Source organism: Opisthorchis viverrini, assembly GCF_000715545.1.
Source record: "Opisthorchis viverrini unplaced genomic scaffold opera_v5_18, whole genome shotgun sequence".
NCBI classification, from domain to species: domain Eukaryota; kingdom Metazoa; phylum Platyhelminthes; class Trematoda; order Opisthorchiida; family Opisthorchiidae; genus Opisthorchis; species Opisthorchis viverrini.
Window position 1 is genome coordinate 632,686 of NW_008751674.1, and position 12,999 is coordinate 645,684.

The 12,999-nt window shown below is 45.7% G+C and overlaps 1 protein-coding gene across 1 annotated transcript in view; it reads left to right on the forward strand.

The window, feature by feature from the left end:
• Positions 1-7,220: 7,220 nt before the first annotated feature.
• T265_01639 (hypothetical protein) overlaps positions 7,221-12,999 on the forward strand; it is a gene marked incomplete at both ends in the record, with an annotated part of 58,930 nt that continues 53,151 nt past the window's right edge. The window contains 6 exons of the mRNA XM_009165705.1: positions 7,221-7,334; positions 7,379-7,442; positions 7,485-7,566; positions 8,679-8,779; positions 9,756-9,881; positions 12,297-12,383. Coding sequence (XP_009163969.1) covers positions 7,284-7,334; positions 7,379-7,442; positions 7,485-7,566; positions 8,679-8,779; positions 9,756-9,881; positions 12,297-12,383 — 511 coding nt within the window. The remainder of the gene's footprint in view (positions 7,335-7,378; positions 7,443-7,484; positions 7,567-8,678; positions 8,780-9,755; positions 9,882-12,296; positions 12,384-12,999) is intronic.

Below are 12,999 nucleotides of genomic sequence, written 5' to 3' on the forward strand. Positions count from 1 at the left end.
TACCTCTGGATCGACCTTGAACACAAGCCAATAAAATCGTACATTATTTACAAGGCTCCTCTAAAATTTTCATGGTGTCGAGGTGCAACGTTGGTTGTCTAAACATATTATTGATGAGAATGATTAGACTGCCATCGAAATTCTCAATAATTTCAACGCTATTCACAGAAAACTGAAGATAAATTAGCATTTGTTGAATACCTGTGTAATTGTCCTAAGCTTGCCCCGGTTGCAACATGTATCCCAGAAGATAACTTTAGCCACCCCATCGTCCAAACGTACCAAACGGCGAAGATCAGATTTCTCCCCAGCTGCTTGATCGCGTACGCTACTAACTCCTGATTCATCTGGATGCATCCAACTTCCAGGAGAAGTTAGCACTTCTTTTCATGCAGCAAGTAAGTTCAGAACTCCGATTAAATCCGCAGTCAGTATAATAGTAATGGTAATAAACTGCAGTAAGTGTGGAGCCAGAATAATGGATCTGGAGTAGCAGCAGAGTTCCCACGACACGGCCGGCCGATTTGAACTAAAGCCGAATACCGTCACTAAGGCTCCATGAATGTGGTGGCTTTGTAACCCTTAGCTTCGTCATTGCAAGCGCATATGCAAGATAATCCTAATCAGTGTGCAGTGAAAATTGAGCGACTCACTAGTGTTGCCGCTGGAGCAGGTTCAAGTTTAAAAGTTACTTGGGAGAACGAGTTAACGCAAAATGTACGAAAACTGACTGAATTGGTGAGGAGAACCAATAAAAGTCGTCGAGGTCTTCACATCCGACTGAAGGTTCGGCAGATTGCAATGAACGCCTCCCGGTAGTGGCTTGTTACAAATGAGGATTGATTGTGGTTGACAGTAAGGGAATGAGTGTGCAAGAGGGCGCAATCACATTAGGAAGTAAACAATTGCAGGCGTGTGATCAAACTGGGAATCAAAGTGCCGCACCGCCACTGCACTGAAATACTTCGGTTTCCAGACAGCCCCGGGACCGACGTCGTGATTGAGGTAGTTATGCTGAGATGTGCACTCCTGTGATTAGGGGGATGTTGTACGTTTGTCGGGGGATTTCTTAGGGTGAGCAAAACCAATGTAATATCGCGCGAAGTATTTGGTGTTGTTGTTGTTGTTGTTTCTTTTTTCAGATTGGGGATTCCTTCATTCGTAATGCACAGATCAGGTAGAGCGGACAACGGCCAAACACGCGCGTATTACCACAGGTTGAAGCTTGGGCCTCTAATTGATAACTTTTGTTTGGCTGCAGGTCCATTGACTGCTATCCAAGTGAGCTTCACTGAAGCGTTCTAAACACTGAATGTGATGGCTTTGTAACCCTTGGCTTCGCCATTGCAAGCGCATATGCAAGGTAATCCTATCTCTCCTGATGCTTCCAGGCTGACCGACTAGTTGCACGTAGCATGTATTCTGAAACCGCAATCTTCCACCCAGCTTCAGGGGAAATTACATAACTAGCTAGGAATGGTTTCAAATCCGGCTAATAAACGTTCCTCATTTTGCATACGGCTAGGCTAATATACTTCGCATACCGCCCTTCCCTACGCTCTTTACGGGGACGTCAATCATCGTCTTTGACAGCGGACAGTGTTGTCTCATTGCGGTAGTTGGGAATTAAAACCTGTACTAGCTGCTTGCAATATCAGCTGCAGTAGCAAAGAACTNAGTAGCAAAGAGCTCTCATGCACCTTTGATTGTCAGGGAATATCCGTGATCCATGCTGCTGTTTATTTGTCACGATTCCTTGTCCCATCCTAACTATCCTGACAAATATAACTGACTTACGCAACATTTTCATAAACAAGGCGGCCCGTGCAGCAAAAATGGACGTCTCGTTGGCGGAATCGCGACTGCCGTACACAATCGAATGGCATGCTCTTGCCTCAACATGTTTAATATTTCCCCGCCAAATATGGCACATGCGTCAAAAGGCCACCATACTCCTTAAAGTTGCTTCAAAACTACGAGGTATTGACCAGCTCATTATACCCCATGCTTGCACTGCTAAAAAACCGTGTAGTTCTCTCCATGCAACGATCGGCATAGTGGTGGACCGATGAAAAAACCTTCCCGAGCACGCAATACACCGTGTGCAAACTATCATAGTAAGGTTAATAGCTTCGACCGATTCGTTGGTTTCGTTTACAAGGATGTCTGCAGATGCGATGGGAAACTTTTCCTATATAGCTCGCAAATGGCCACTTAATATTTAGTTTGCGTTGACATTGTTCGTGTATCCATTCGAAATATATGAAATCCTCTTCGAAGGAAACACGTGAAAAAACAGCTTTGCCACAATTTTTGGAGCATTCTGCTCAAAACCACCAAGCTGAGAAATGGCGACCGTTAAAAATAAGAATTACGTTACCAAAGTATACCTCGAGCAAATACCAACAAATTTAAGTGCAATTGTGGCCGTTTGTGGAAATTTTAGGGGCCCGAGTAAGTACCGGCGAATGCATAAACTTTATACAAATGTTTCATCCGCTCAGGCTCTGGCTTCAGATGAATTTAGGGTGCGCGCTCAAAGATTGCCCACCATGAGGAATTTGGCATGTTAACAAACGTCCGCAGTAATGAGCTTGCAGCAATAAGATAACCACGCAGCTTAAATTCCCTAAGGAATCTAGAGTGATCTTAACGTCAACAGTTGAACCAAAAAAATGTCATTCATAGCACGCCCTGTAGAAGCCTCAAACGGAATGAAAAGGCAAATAGTTCAGGAAAATGTTAACAAACGTCCGCAGTAATGAGCTTGCAGCAATAAGATAACCACGCAGCTTAAATTCCCTAAGGAATCTAGAGTGATCTTAACGTCAACAGTTGAACCAAAAAAATGTCATTCATAGCACGCCCTGTAGAAGCCTCAAACGGAATGAAAGGGCAAATAGTTCAGGAAACTCAACGATGTTCAATTCAGCGTTCCTGCTAACTCAACAACCGTGCAGTCCCTATCTCTCCCTGAATATCGTTCGTAGCCAGACCAATGCTGATCTTCCTGGCGAACTTGCAGCAACTGCGGATTCTGAAAGGTTTTTGTGGTCGATAAACCCAAGATCCCACCGGAAGTCATTGGAGCGTAAGCGAAATGGCGCTGGACTTTTCAACTGCCTTCCAGAAATTAAATGGACAGGGATTAACAGAAGGAACGCCGCGGTGGGCATTTTAAGACCAGGCTCTGGCTCGAGGTCATCTTTGTTCAAATCAACTCACAGGACTGAAGGCACCACACAAATAGGATTTACGTTACGGTTATGCAAAGCGATCACCTTTTAGGAGAAATAAGGATGCCTCAAAAACCTCTTAGATCAACGATCAGCCCAAAGCATTCGGAAACACATCTCATGTCATCATCCACGCTGTCCGTTAATCGAATCGGAAAGAAACGTCAATAGCAAAAGACATCAAAACTCGAATCCAAGCTGTTCCCGGGCGAACAGTCCACTCAAAGTGAGATATCCGGAGACAACGCACTTAAATTGAAGACAGGTCGAACTGACGGAATACCGCCAACCGTCTATGCTCCAGGCAAGGCTACGCCCTGATTGATCAGAATGTGAGCCAATCAGGAGCGAGACTTTGGCAGCAGCCTTCTCACCAGGCTATCGGAATCCCCCGTGGGGTCCCCTGTGGTCACACCATAAATACCGTCATGACAATCTTCTTTTGTATTCGTTGAAGGTTGCCTCAAGCTACTGTCCTTCTAATAAACTGCAGGAGGTGGAATAACTAACTGAACACCGACAAAGGGAGGCGATACCGTCCGCAGTACGCAACACGTGTTTGCGATCTTCCAGCATACTAAGCCAAAATAATCCCTAATAAACCCAAGGGATCTGTTTCTGTCACAGCTTATAATGCCTGTACCATCAAGTTGCGGAAGAAGCACCCAGTGCTGAAAACTTGCTTTCTATTGTGTCAATATGCTACAGCATATTAATATGCTCCAACTGGGGCATAAGGAGACAGCCGTCTCCTTACTAAAACTGTGCACCTTGATACAACTAGGATAGACGTCGGTGGTCCACATCTCAATTCTGGGTATCTGTTGCTTATGACGAAATTGATGGTCGTGTCTACGGCGTGGCGGTTGCAATCTGACCCAGGGATGAAATCACTTTACTATACTGAAGCGACGATTTGCAAGCTTAACCGCTGGTTACCAGTATAGGTCGTAACGTTGCTGTCATGTTGCGGTTGTAATTCGTGAAAAAACGTTTGGGAGCAGTTACAAGGCCGCACCTAAACTACCCAAAAACTTTTTCACAGTTATCTAACCGTGAAACTCATCAAGTGTTTTACTAACCCTCAGATAACAGAGTTAGGAAGAATTACGTTATGGCGCTGCTATTCTACGTCGTTGCAGCCGTAAAGTGCGGTCATATGGTGGTTATTTCACCATTATTGAACTTGAGAAGGCGTTTTAACGACAGTGATATAACCGCCCAATAACCGGAAAACACGGTTATTAAACCGTTCAATACCCGGTATGCGCGGTAATATGGCGGTTCTGATGCTGCAAATGACCACCTATAACCATAATAACCATAATGGGTGAAGATTTGGGACGAAGCGCGTTGACCACAATCACAATCTTCAGAAGGGCGAAATAATATCATACGAAACCACCTTGGCGTCAGCCAGAGTTCCGTCGCACCTAAGGCACCCTCGCATTATTTTGCACAGATTGGTCCAGTGCGAGGGGAGACAAACTCGTGAAAACTGAGCTGACATCCTCTGTGGCCGAGGATGCGTCGAAAATACCGTTATCTTGAAGCAAGTTCTTCAGCAGCGCCACTCTTTCAAAGGTTCCACGTTGGTCGTTTTTCTTTCTCCGGAAGCTGCTTTCGACTCAGTCGACCGTCAGGCGTTTTGTGACTGAAGGTGGCTCTTCAAAATTTGCCTCAAACTGTGCGAACTCCTGTGGACGAATACCTGTACACGGTATGTCTGAGTTCACTATTCCACTAGTGTACGACAAGGCTACCCTCTTTTTCCCTCTCTTTGACTTTGTCTTCAGTGTGTTCGGTTTGTGCCTGAAACCCCAAGTGTAGAAATTCTCCCGGAAAGTTCACTCATAGATACTGAGTATGTGCACGATATTACTCTTATTGGTTTGGATCCCTTAAAGATGTAAACCATTTTAAACAACCGCCGCACCGTGTGGCATGCGCTTCGTATCTTTATGTTGTAATTTGCTGCTGCAAGACTAGGTGGAACCAATGTCACACCTTATCCTTGCAGACGAGCCAGTCGAAGTGCTAGGTAAATTTACCTGGGCAGTTCTAATGAGATGGCCAGAGGCGAGATTACCTCTGGAATCGAAGAGGCCAAGGTAACTTGTGCTAACCTCCGTCACCTGTGGTACAGGTGTGACATCGGTTGCTTGTCAAACACTGATCTTACGCTGCGACGGTTTGATCCATACTGCTGCGTGGATCGGACGTATGGCCTCTACGCTCAAGTGACATACGAAAGTCGCCAGTGTTTGGTCACCGGTGCCTCCAAAGTGGTGGTATACTCTGGTGGAGACGTCGGATAAGCAATGCTAAAGTGCACCCAATGGTTTTATGTATAAGAATCTCTTCAACGATGAGGGATCGACTCACGCTTCATAGGTTATGCTGGTTAGGACATGTACTCCGCATGCTGGAGTACCACCTACTTCGCGGATCTATTTTTACCCAGTTCCTTGACTAACGGAAGGTGCCGAGCTGTAAATAGTTTATGACCCGTCAACGAAAGCACTGGCCAATATACTCAGGCCGGTTAACCAGTACCGCGTTCCTGGATGAGAATCTCGGGTCTAAACTCATCAGTTGTTAGTGACAACGGTAGACATAGCCCATTTACGTTGTCTGTGGCGCTCGTGCATCCAGGCTATTCCCTGTGGTGCGTGGCTAACCAATTTCCCATTCCATCGGGGGAACTTGTTGACATGCTGGTAAAGGTGATCGACTCAGATGGTAGTTCTCGGTTGAGGTTATGTCTATGAACGCCACTTCCAAGAAGGAATCTGGCATGGATATCGGACAAGAAAAAGACGGAAGGTGGAGAGTAACACTTAGCTGCAACATAGTATGGTATCCCCTGGAGATAGCTGATCTTCCGTTAGTAGTTTTGAGTTGACTTGGCTGTGTAGTATTTACTTCAGATTGATATTTAAGATATCTTAGTATTTTCCCTCCTTCGGCGAGATGGCCCAAGTGGTTAGAGCGCGAATTTACTGACCGGAAGGTCCGTGGTTCGAACCCAACCTCTGCCTCTCGACTTTCCCTGTCTAGGCTTGGGCAACCTGGCAGTATCCCAGCCCTCGTGCTTCCTTCGGGTGGCATGGCAGCTAGGCACCGAGGACGACAAGTGATGTGGTGACATTAGGGAGGTTTCACTTCACAGTTCCAGAGCCAGATTGGCTTTTACTTTGAAGCGCTCATGTCGCTGACAGGATTTTCACTTCTCTTTGGGAAACAGTTTACCGAAGCGCACCTAAGATGGTCTCACCATGTGACCGAGAGAAGTAGCCCCCATGTTTACGATATTTGTGAGCTCTTTTTTCTATACACAGTGTTTCCGAGTTGTTACATCTGAAACACTATCAGCCCCACAAATTGCAAACAGCTTTCTTTTTCCCTGCTTATTTGTTGTGTCTTCCCGACTTACGCACATGTCATCGTTTCTCTTAAGCAGTCAGAGGACATCACTTTTGGGAAGCCGCTTGACTGGGCATGATGACCCCTGAAGAGCCTATTTTGTGCATTAAACTATTTTATCTGGACTACTACTTCTCAAAACCACTTACTGATATTGACAACAGTTATTCTAATCTTCGCGGTTCATATGCTTCCAAATTGCCCGTCATACGCGTATATGGAACAACGCCATCTGGTACTCTGTTCTTCTTTCACTCTAACCATTTCATTCTGAAGGTCAAAAAGTTTGTGCCAACGTTCATGGATATCTTCCACACCTATTTGTTGAGTTACCGGAGCAAGTAGATAGTACATCGCCTCAATGTGACTTCTTTCGTGCATTTTGTACGAGTTTGGAGAAGGCTATTAGGTCAAGAACGAGGGACTTTGCAGCTGATGATATGCTAGTTTTCGGAGCAACACTTGTTCAGGGCCGGTTAGTTTCCTGGTTGTGCTCCTTATTAGTTGATTGGTAGTTCTATATATGGTTTCTGTCCTCGGGAAGGTGCCTTTTTAAAGGTTTATTTATTGGACCCCTCGTTGCTGATCCCCTGTGCCGAGGTGCTCGCCGGTGGTCATGTAATGGACCGACATTTTGAAGCCCTCGAAGTGCATGTTCCATTCTTACTGAAAGTACGTGTCGGTTGAAGCCTACATCTCCCAAAATCTGTCCTCAGTTTTGTGTGGATTACAATCTTTATGGTATGAACTACATGCGAGCAAAATACTTCCGTGCTCGAGGTGAGTCATGCGACATTTACAGCGAACGTTTCCTCAACACAGGTGACAAATCCGTTTCTGTGGATACAACCGTTTGTTCGTCGGTGGATGGGACCTATCTGTGTCATCCTGTTACACGTGTGGGGTAAGTAGCCCGACACCGGGTTTTGCATACTTCTAAAGTATATTTAGATGCCTCTTAACCAACTATCCTCACTATCCTGTCTGTTTTGGAGGGTAGATTACTAAGGATTGGTTTTAGGTGCCTCTAGGTTCTTGCAGAAAGATCGTGACAGATCGAGTGCACACAGCGTAAACTATGTTAGTCTGCAGGCAAGTCACTTAAACCTTTAGGTCGTTGTCCTACAACACTACGTCGGTTAGGCTATCGGGTGGGTGGTTTGTGTGGTAGATTGAGCTTCCAGTTTCCGAGCTCCCTCAGCTTTTTCGTTGGCTTGCGTGTTGGAGCAGGTGGGCCCAGTTACCGTGATGTTTTTAATTTATGCCCTTCAGAATAGCCACTCTCATTTGGCCGGAGCCTTGTGTTCGAACGACTTTAGCAGGGAAAGCTATAACCTTACCCGTCGATAGCCTCTTTTCGAGCGCTTACGATAGGTTGTATATGGCTTCTTTTATACCAAAATAGACTCCAATCTTCACCTGACGTAGGATTTTTTCCGTGAGTACCAAGCTTTGTGCCTCCCACAACAAGCTTCTTAAAAGAAAAGGTACGCATCCCTTGTGGTGCATGCACACGGATTGTCAACTTTTGACCTAACAGAGGGCGATTACGAAACCCTGCCTGCTGTCGGGGCGGCCCACCTTTCAGAAGGTCTTCCGCCTAATTTACCATATGCATGACGAATCGTTGCAAGGTATGTCTGTCATTCCATGTCAAACACGTCCTTTTCCGTTTCTACCCAGACTACCTGAATGAGTATCTGGGGATTTAGGCACTAGGACTAGATCCTAATCAAACAGCACTTAGTCCCATTTGATTCTGTGCCGCTACTGATTATTCCTGTCTAGGTGTGGGCGCCCTGGCAGTTTCCCAGCCCTCGTACAATCATAACATACACAACTAACACTACTCTATGGTTGTATGGCAGTGAAGCATCAGTGCCAACACTAACGTTGCTGTCTTTGATGATTGACAATGCAACTGATTATATTTGGCCTTTAGTCCCTCACGAGTGCTCGGAAAACCTGTCTACTTGTTCTGTTGTTTAGGCATTTCATTCACTTTTTAACTTCTAGCGACCAGCTACTACCCTCCAACGAAGCTCCCCGACACACTAGCACAGAAGTGGAGGTAGATATTTCTGTTCAGGACATTCTGAATCGGGATGAACTAGCCAGTAAGTTTTGCTCCGTCAGTTTTGTTTTCCCTTGGTTCATACTGTGCTCCCAGCTTTTCAAAGTTCCTTTTGCCGTGATTCATTCGACTCTCCCATTAAAACTAAGGTAGCTTTCGAGTGAGTGTATTTTGCGAATTGCGCATAGTTTGACTTTAAATGGAGTATAAGTCTAACAGAGACCCGGGGACTGCGCCTAGCTGAGGAGTCCCAAGAAGAGCGAATCCGGTCGTTGGCTGCTGAAGTTTCCGCAACCTTGCAATTATTGTGTTTCGTTCAGACAGGGTATTCATGTATCTCAACTGAAGCATGAGGCGACTACTGTAGTACATTGTGTTAAATAACATCAATAATGAGAGCTTCAGCTTGGCATCGGTTGATTTTGTCATTGGGAACAAATTAATTGCCAATGAGTGTATCCCGCAAACTCCCTCCAACGTCCTTATTTCTGGAAAAACGTATGTAGAGACTATGAGGACGAGGGTGGCAGTGGGATGGGGTCGGCTGCCAATTTCAAAGTGTAGTGTCCGGACGGAGGCAGTCGAAAGGATAGTTCACAAATTCATCTATTCAGCCACCGGGGATTCAGAATCAGAACTTCTTGCCCGTAGGAAATGCGTTTGTTCAGGGTAAACCAATCGGCTACCACCCGTTCAACTCGCGAGTGCGGTCAAGCATCTTACAAAACCTTTCGCGCCTCCGGTTGCAGATTATTGACAGAAACTTCCTGCACCGGCCAAATGCTATGCATCTGGAAAGTAGGGAATGTAAAATTTCGTTCAAGGGTTCCTTCTGCCGGAGCAACCTCTGAACCTATAGATATTTCTTTCTAATCTCTTGATATAGCATTCCGTCGTGACCCCATCCCATATCTGTTAAGATGTCACCTCACATTCACTAAGTCTACCCCCTTATTCTGTGATGCCGTTTTGGTGGTATTCAGCGTGACCTGTGTGTCTACTGACTCTTGTTTCTTCAGGTTGCTCCGGATTGAATCCTGGTTTGGAGGCTCTGTGGTCGGAGGAACGTGCTCGCCGCATCAGCAATCAGTTTGGTTCAGAACTTCCTGAGACTCCAACACCGGATGAACTTCTGCCTTTGACCAGTAAGTTGGGTTCGTTTTTAGGTTCCTGGTCGAAGGTTTTTGTACTTTCAGGAATGATTGCTGCCAGGCAGAAACTGTGAATTGGTCATCATACATCGCAATGCGTATGGAGCTAGGTTGAACATTTGTGTGGAAATGTAAGCCGCTACTTAGCTACGTACTTGAAATGACCGCTCCGCGGGAGGCTTATTGCTTGCTCGTAGTAGCAAACTCATGTTTTCACTTGGGCTACATAGTGCATTCTCGTGATGCACTTCCATAGTTTAGCGACAATCCAAACCCATACGTCTAAAGCACAAGACAGCCGTTGTATTGCACGGTTGCACGAAGTAATCCTAATTGTTCTGTAAGACCTCCTGAACGCTACCCTCACTATATCTTCAGCTCTTATTATTATTTTGAGATAGCTTATTTACGAACTGGAAAGCCTCATAAGAAACCGTCTGGTTGGAAAGACCGGTTGAGGCATATGTTGAATATGCTCTGACGCACCAAGAGCAAACTAGCTACAATCCTTCAGCGTGTAGTCTTACCAACTAATCAGCCAGATAACCGTCGAAATTCAGCTGGCGCCCTCCAATATACATTCCGGTAGTTGACGATCTATATGTATTTTGGCAGAAAAGTGGAGTAGCATATAAATAAGGCCATCCGAAGCCTAGTGATACCTTTTTCACACTCAAATTGGCAAACATCGTCAACAGCAACACCAGATGAGAACGCTCCACTGTCACGACGAGCTTGGATATTATCGCAGTGTGATGGTATGTGCATCTCCATAACCCACTGCATTGTGCTGAGGAGTGGAGATATGACACCTCGGAGTCACTCACTCCGGGTTCGTACGTGAATAGAGGTCTGACACACAGTCTCCTGGTCCTCAAGTTTGACGTTCGAACATGTTTGGCTACTTGCTCCTTTGGATATAAGCCACTATGACATCTGTGCCAACCACCTCTGTGTTGCGGCTAGGCTTTGATTGGCGTTCGAACATGTGTGGCGACTTGCTCCTTAAGATATGAGCTGCTTTGACATCCGTGTCAACCACCTCTGTGTTGCGGCTAGGCTTTTGAGAACTCCAGTCGTCCTCCTATCTATCTCTAGACGCCTCGGGTGTATCCCAGCCCACACACGGTCAACAATCGCAGAACGCAGTTTCGTCGTTGAAGATCTGTGTATTGACCTCAATTGTCAAACTGTTGTTTGGTGTAAGGCTGCTTCTTGGATAGGTAAAGTGCCCAAAAAAACTTTGATGGCTCTCTCTACGAAACGAAAGACATGTTCAGATTACTTCCTTCAACGGGACTTCCCGTGTAGACGACGAGAAGTACTTTTCAATGGGGGGAATAATTTTGGCGCACCTTCCTACAAGTGTTCCGGACATAAAACCAGTGACATCTGAGTATCTTAGGTTGATCAATTTCTCACAAACAACGATGTGAATCCTATACCTTTCTGCACCTATGTATTATTATTTCGTCCACTATCAAAACGGTGACAGTTAGCACCCTTGTCGAACAATTCCTCCTGTAGAAAAGCTTTTTGGAGTGTTCCCCTTCGGTTCTCATCAACTCAAATTTCAGAATGCAGACGTATTTTATTCACACTTTGGTCGGGGGGAAGGCTCTTGAGCAAGCATGTTTAGAAGAATCCGCCAGTCCACACCATCCAACACCGGTATTGTGGGCCGTCTGCTTCTGACGGTTTATGAAGGTGTGCCCCATCCAACCTCTACACGATTGAAATCCTGTCTTTTCCCATCGGGTCAATAATTTGTTTGCCGTCATAAAATGACGTACATTTGGCGGTGAAGCTCCCGTTATAAGAGTGTTTGGGCTATGGTTACAACCCAGTAAGATCAAAAGAACCAAACGGCAGGATTACTGTCATGACAGACTATGAGCTTAAGGTGGTTCAGTGGTTAAGGCGCAAACTTACTGGCCGAAAGTCCGTGGTTCCAACCCGACCTATGCCTCTCAGCTTCCCCGTCTAAGCTTCCTGACAGTATCCAAGCCCTCGTGCCTCCTTTGGGTGACCAGACGGCGAAAAGATGTTACAGCTGGACAGTTCTTTTCAGGGCAGACTCAGAGGGCTATCTAGAGTCGGTCTGTATGATTGCGGCTATATAATGTCACACTTGGCGCGGTGTGTCAAGTTAGAGGATTCCAGGTCTGAACAAAAAGAAGCAAAGAGTAAATGCTGTAATGCATGTTTTGCTTCGGCCTGATGTTAGCATTAGCTGCAAACTGAAATTAGGTCACCCCCTGTACTGGGTGGGGGGGATACCTAACACCTGTGCCACCGTTTTAAAGATGCTTTCAACAGAGCTTGTAAGATGGACTTGTTTGAACTGAACTCTCTTTCGGTGAATCAAAGTGACTTTTTTGCTTATATCTTCTTCATTTGGGTCCGCAGAAGATGGCAGTTTTCCAGTGTCTGCGAGGGAACGTGCTCTCCGGGATCGATGGACTCAACTGATCGCTCGACTTGGCGGTGAATCAGGTGAGGTTCACTTAAGTGTTAAGCCGTTTCACTGTGAATTACTTTGGACTCCACTACCGTTCAACGTTTCTCTACTGTTGGTAGTGCCAAAAGACTTACAATTTTCCGTGTAAGTTTTTCTTAAAAAGCTGAGAAGCACTGTACTGTTGCTTCATCCCTATTTGGAATAGTTTAGTTCGCCGGAACAAAATCATCCCAAAGGACAACAGTGTTCGACAGAGGCGATGTCACCTCTATTGGGAATGCATTCAAATTTCAGGGGGCGAAGACACTTGGGTAGAGCAGACGAGAAACTTCACACGGGAGGCGGAATCGGAGCATACAGCGACGTGTAGGCCATATTGACAATCTTTCCAAGCACCGCATCATTACTACATATCGTGTAGAGTTGTGATTTATCCCGTCATCACCATAACCATCACCGGACTACCGTATTTCGGCCTCATTTTCGCCATTGGTGCCATGCGAGTTAGCTACGGACCACCAGTTATCCAGCAGGCAAAGTTTACTAAAGTAAGCAGAGATAGGAAGAAAGAGTTGAATGAACTAGTTCTCAAGCGGATCAGGTTCGATCAAATCAGCAGCACGCGTGCCCTTTGGAGTCTTGCTACCTGCC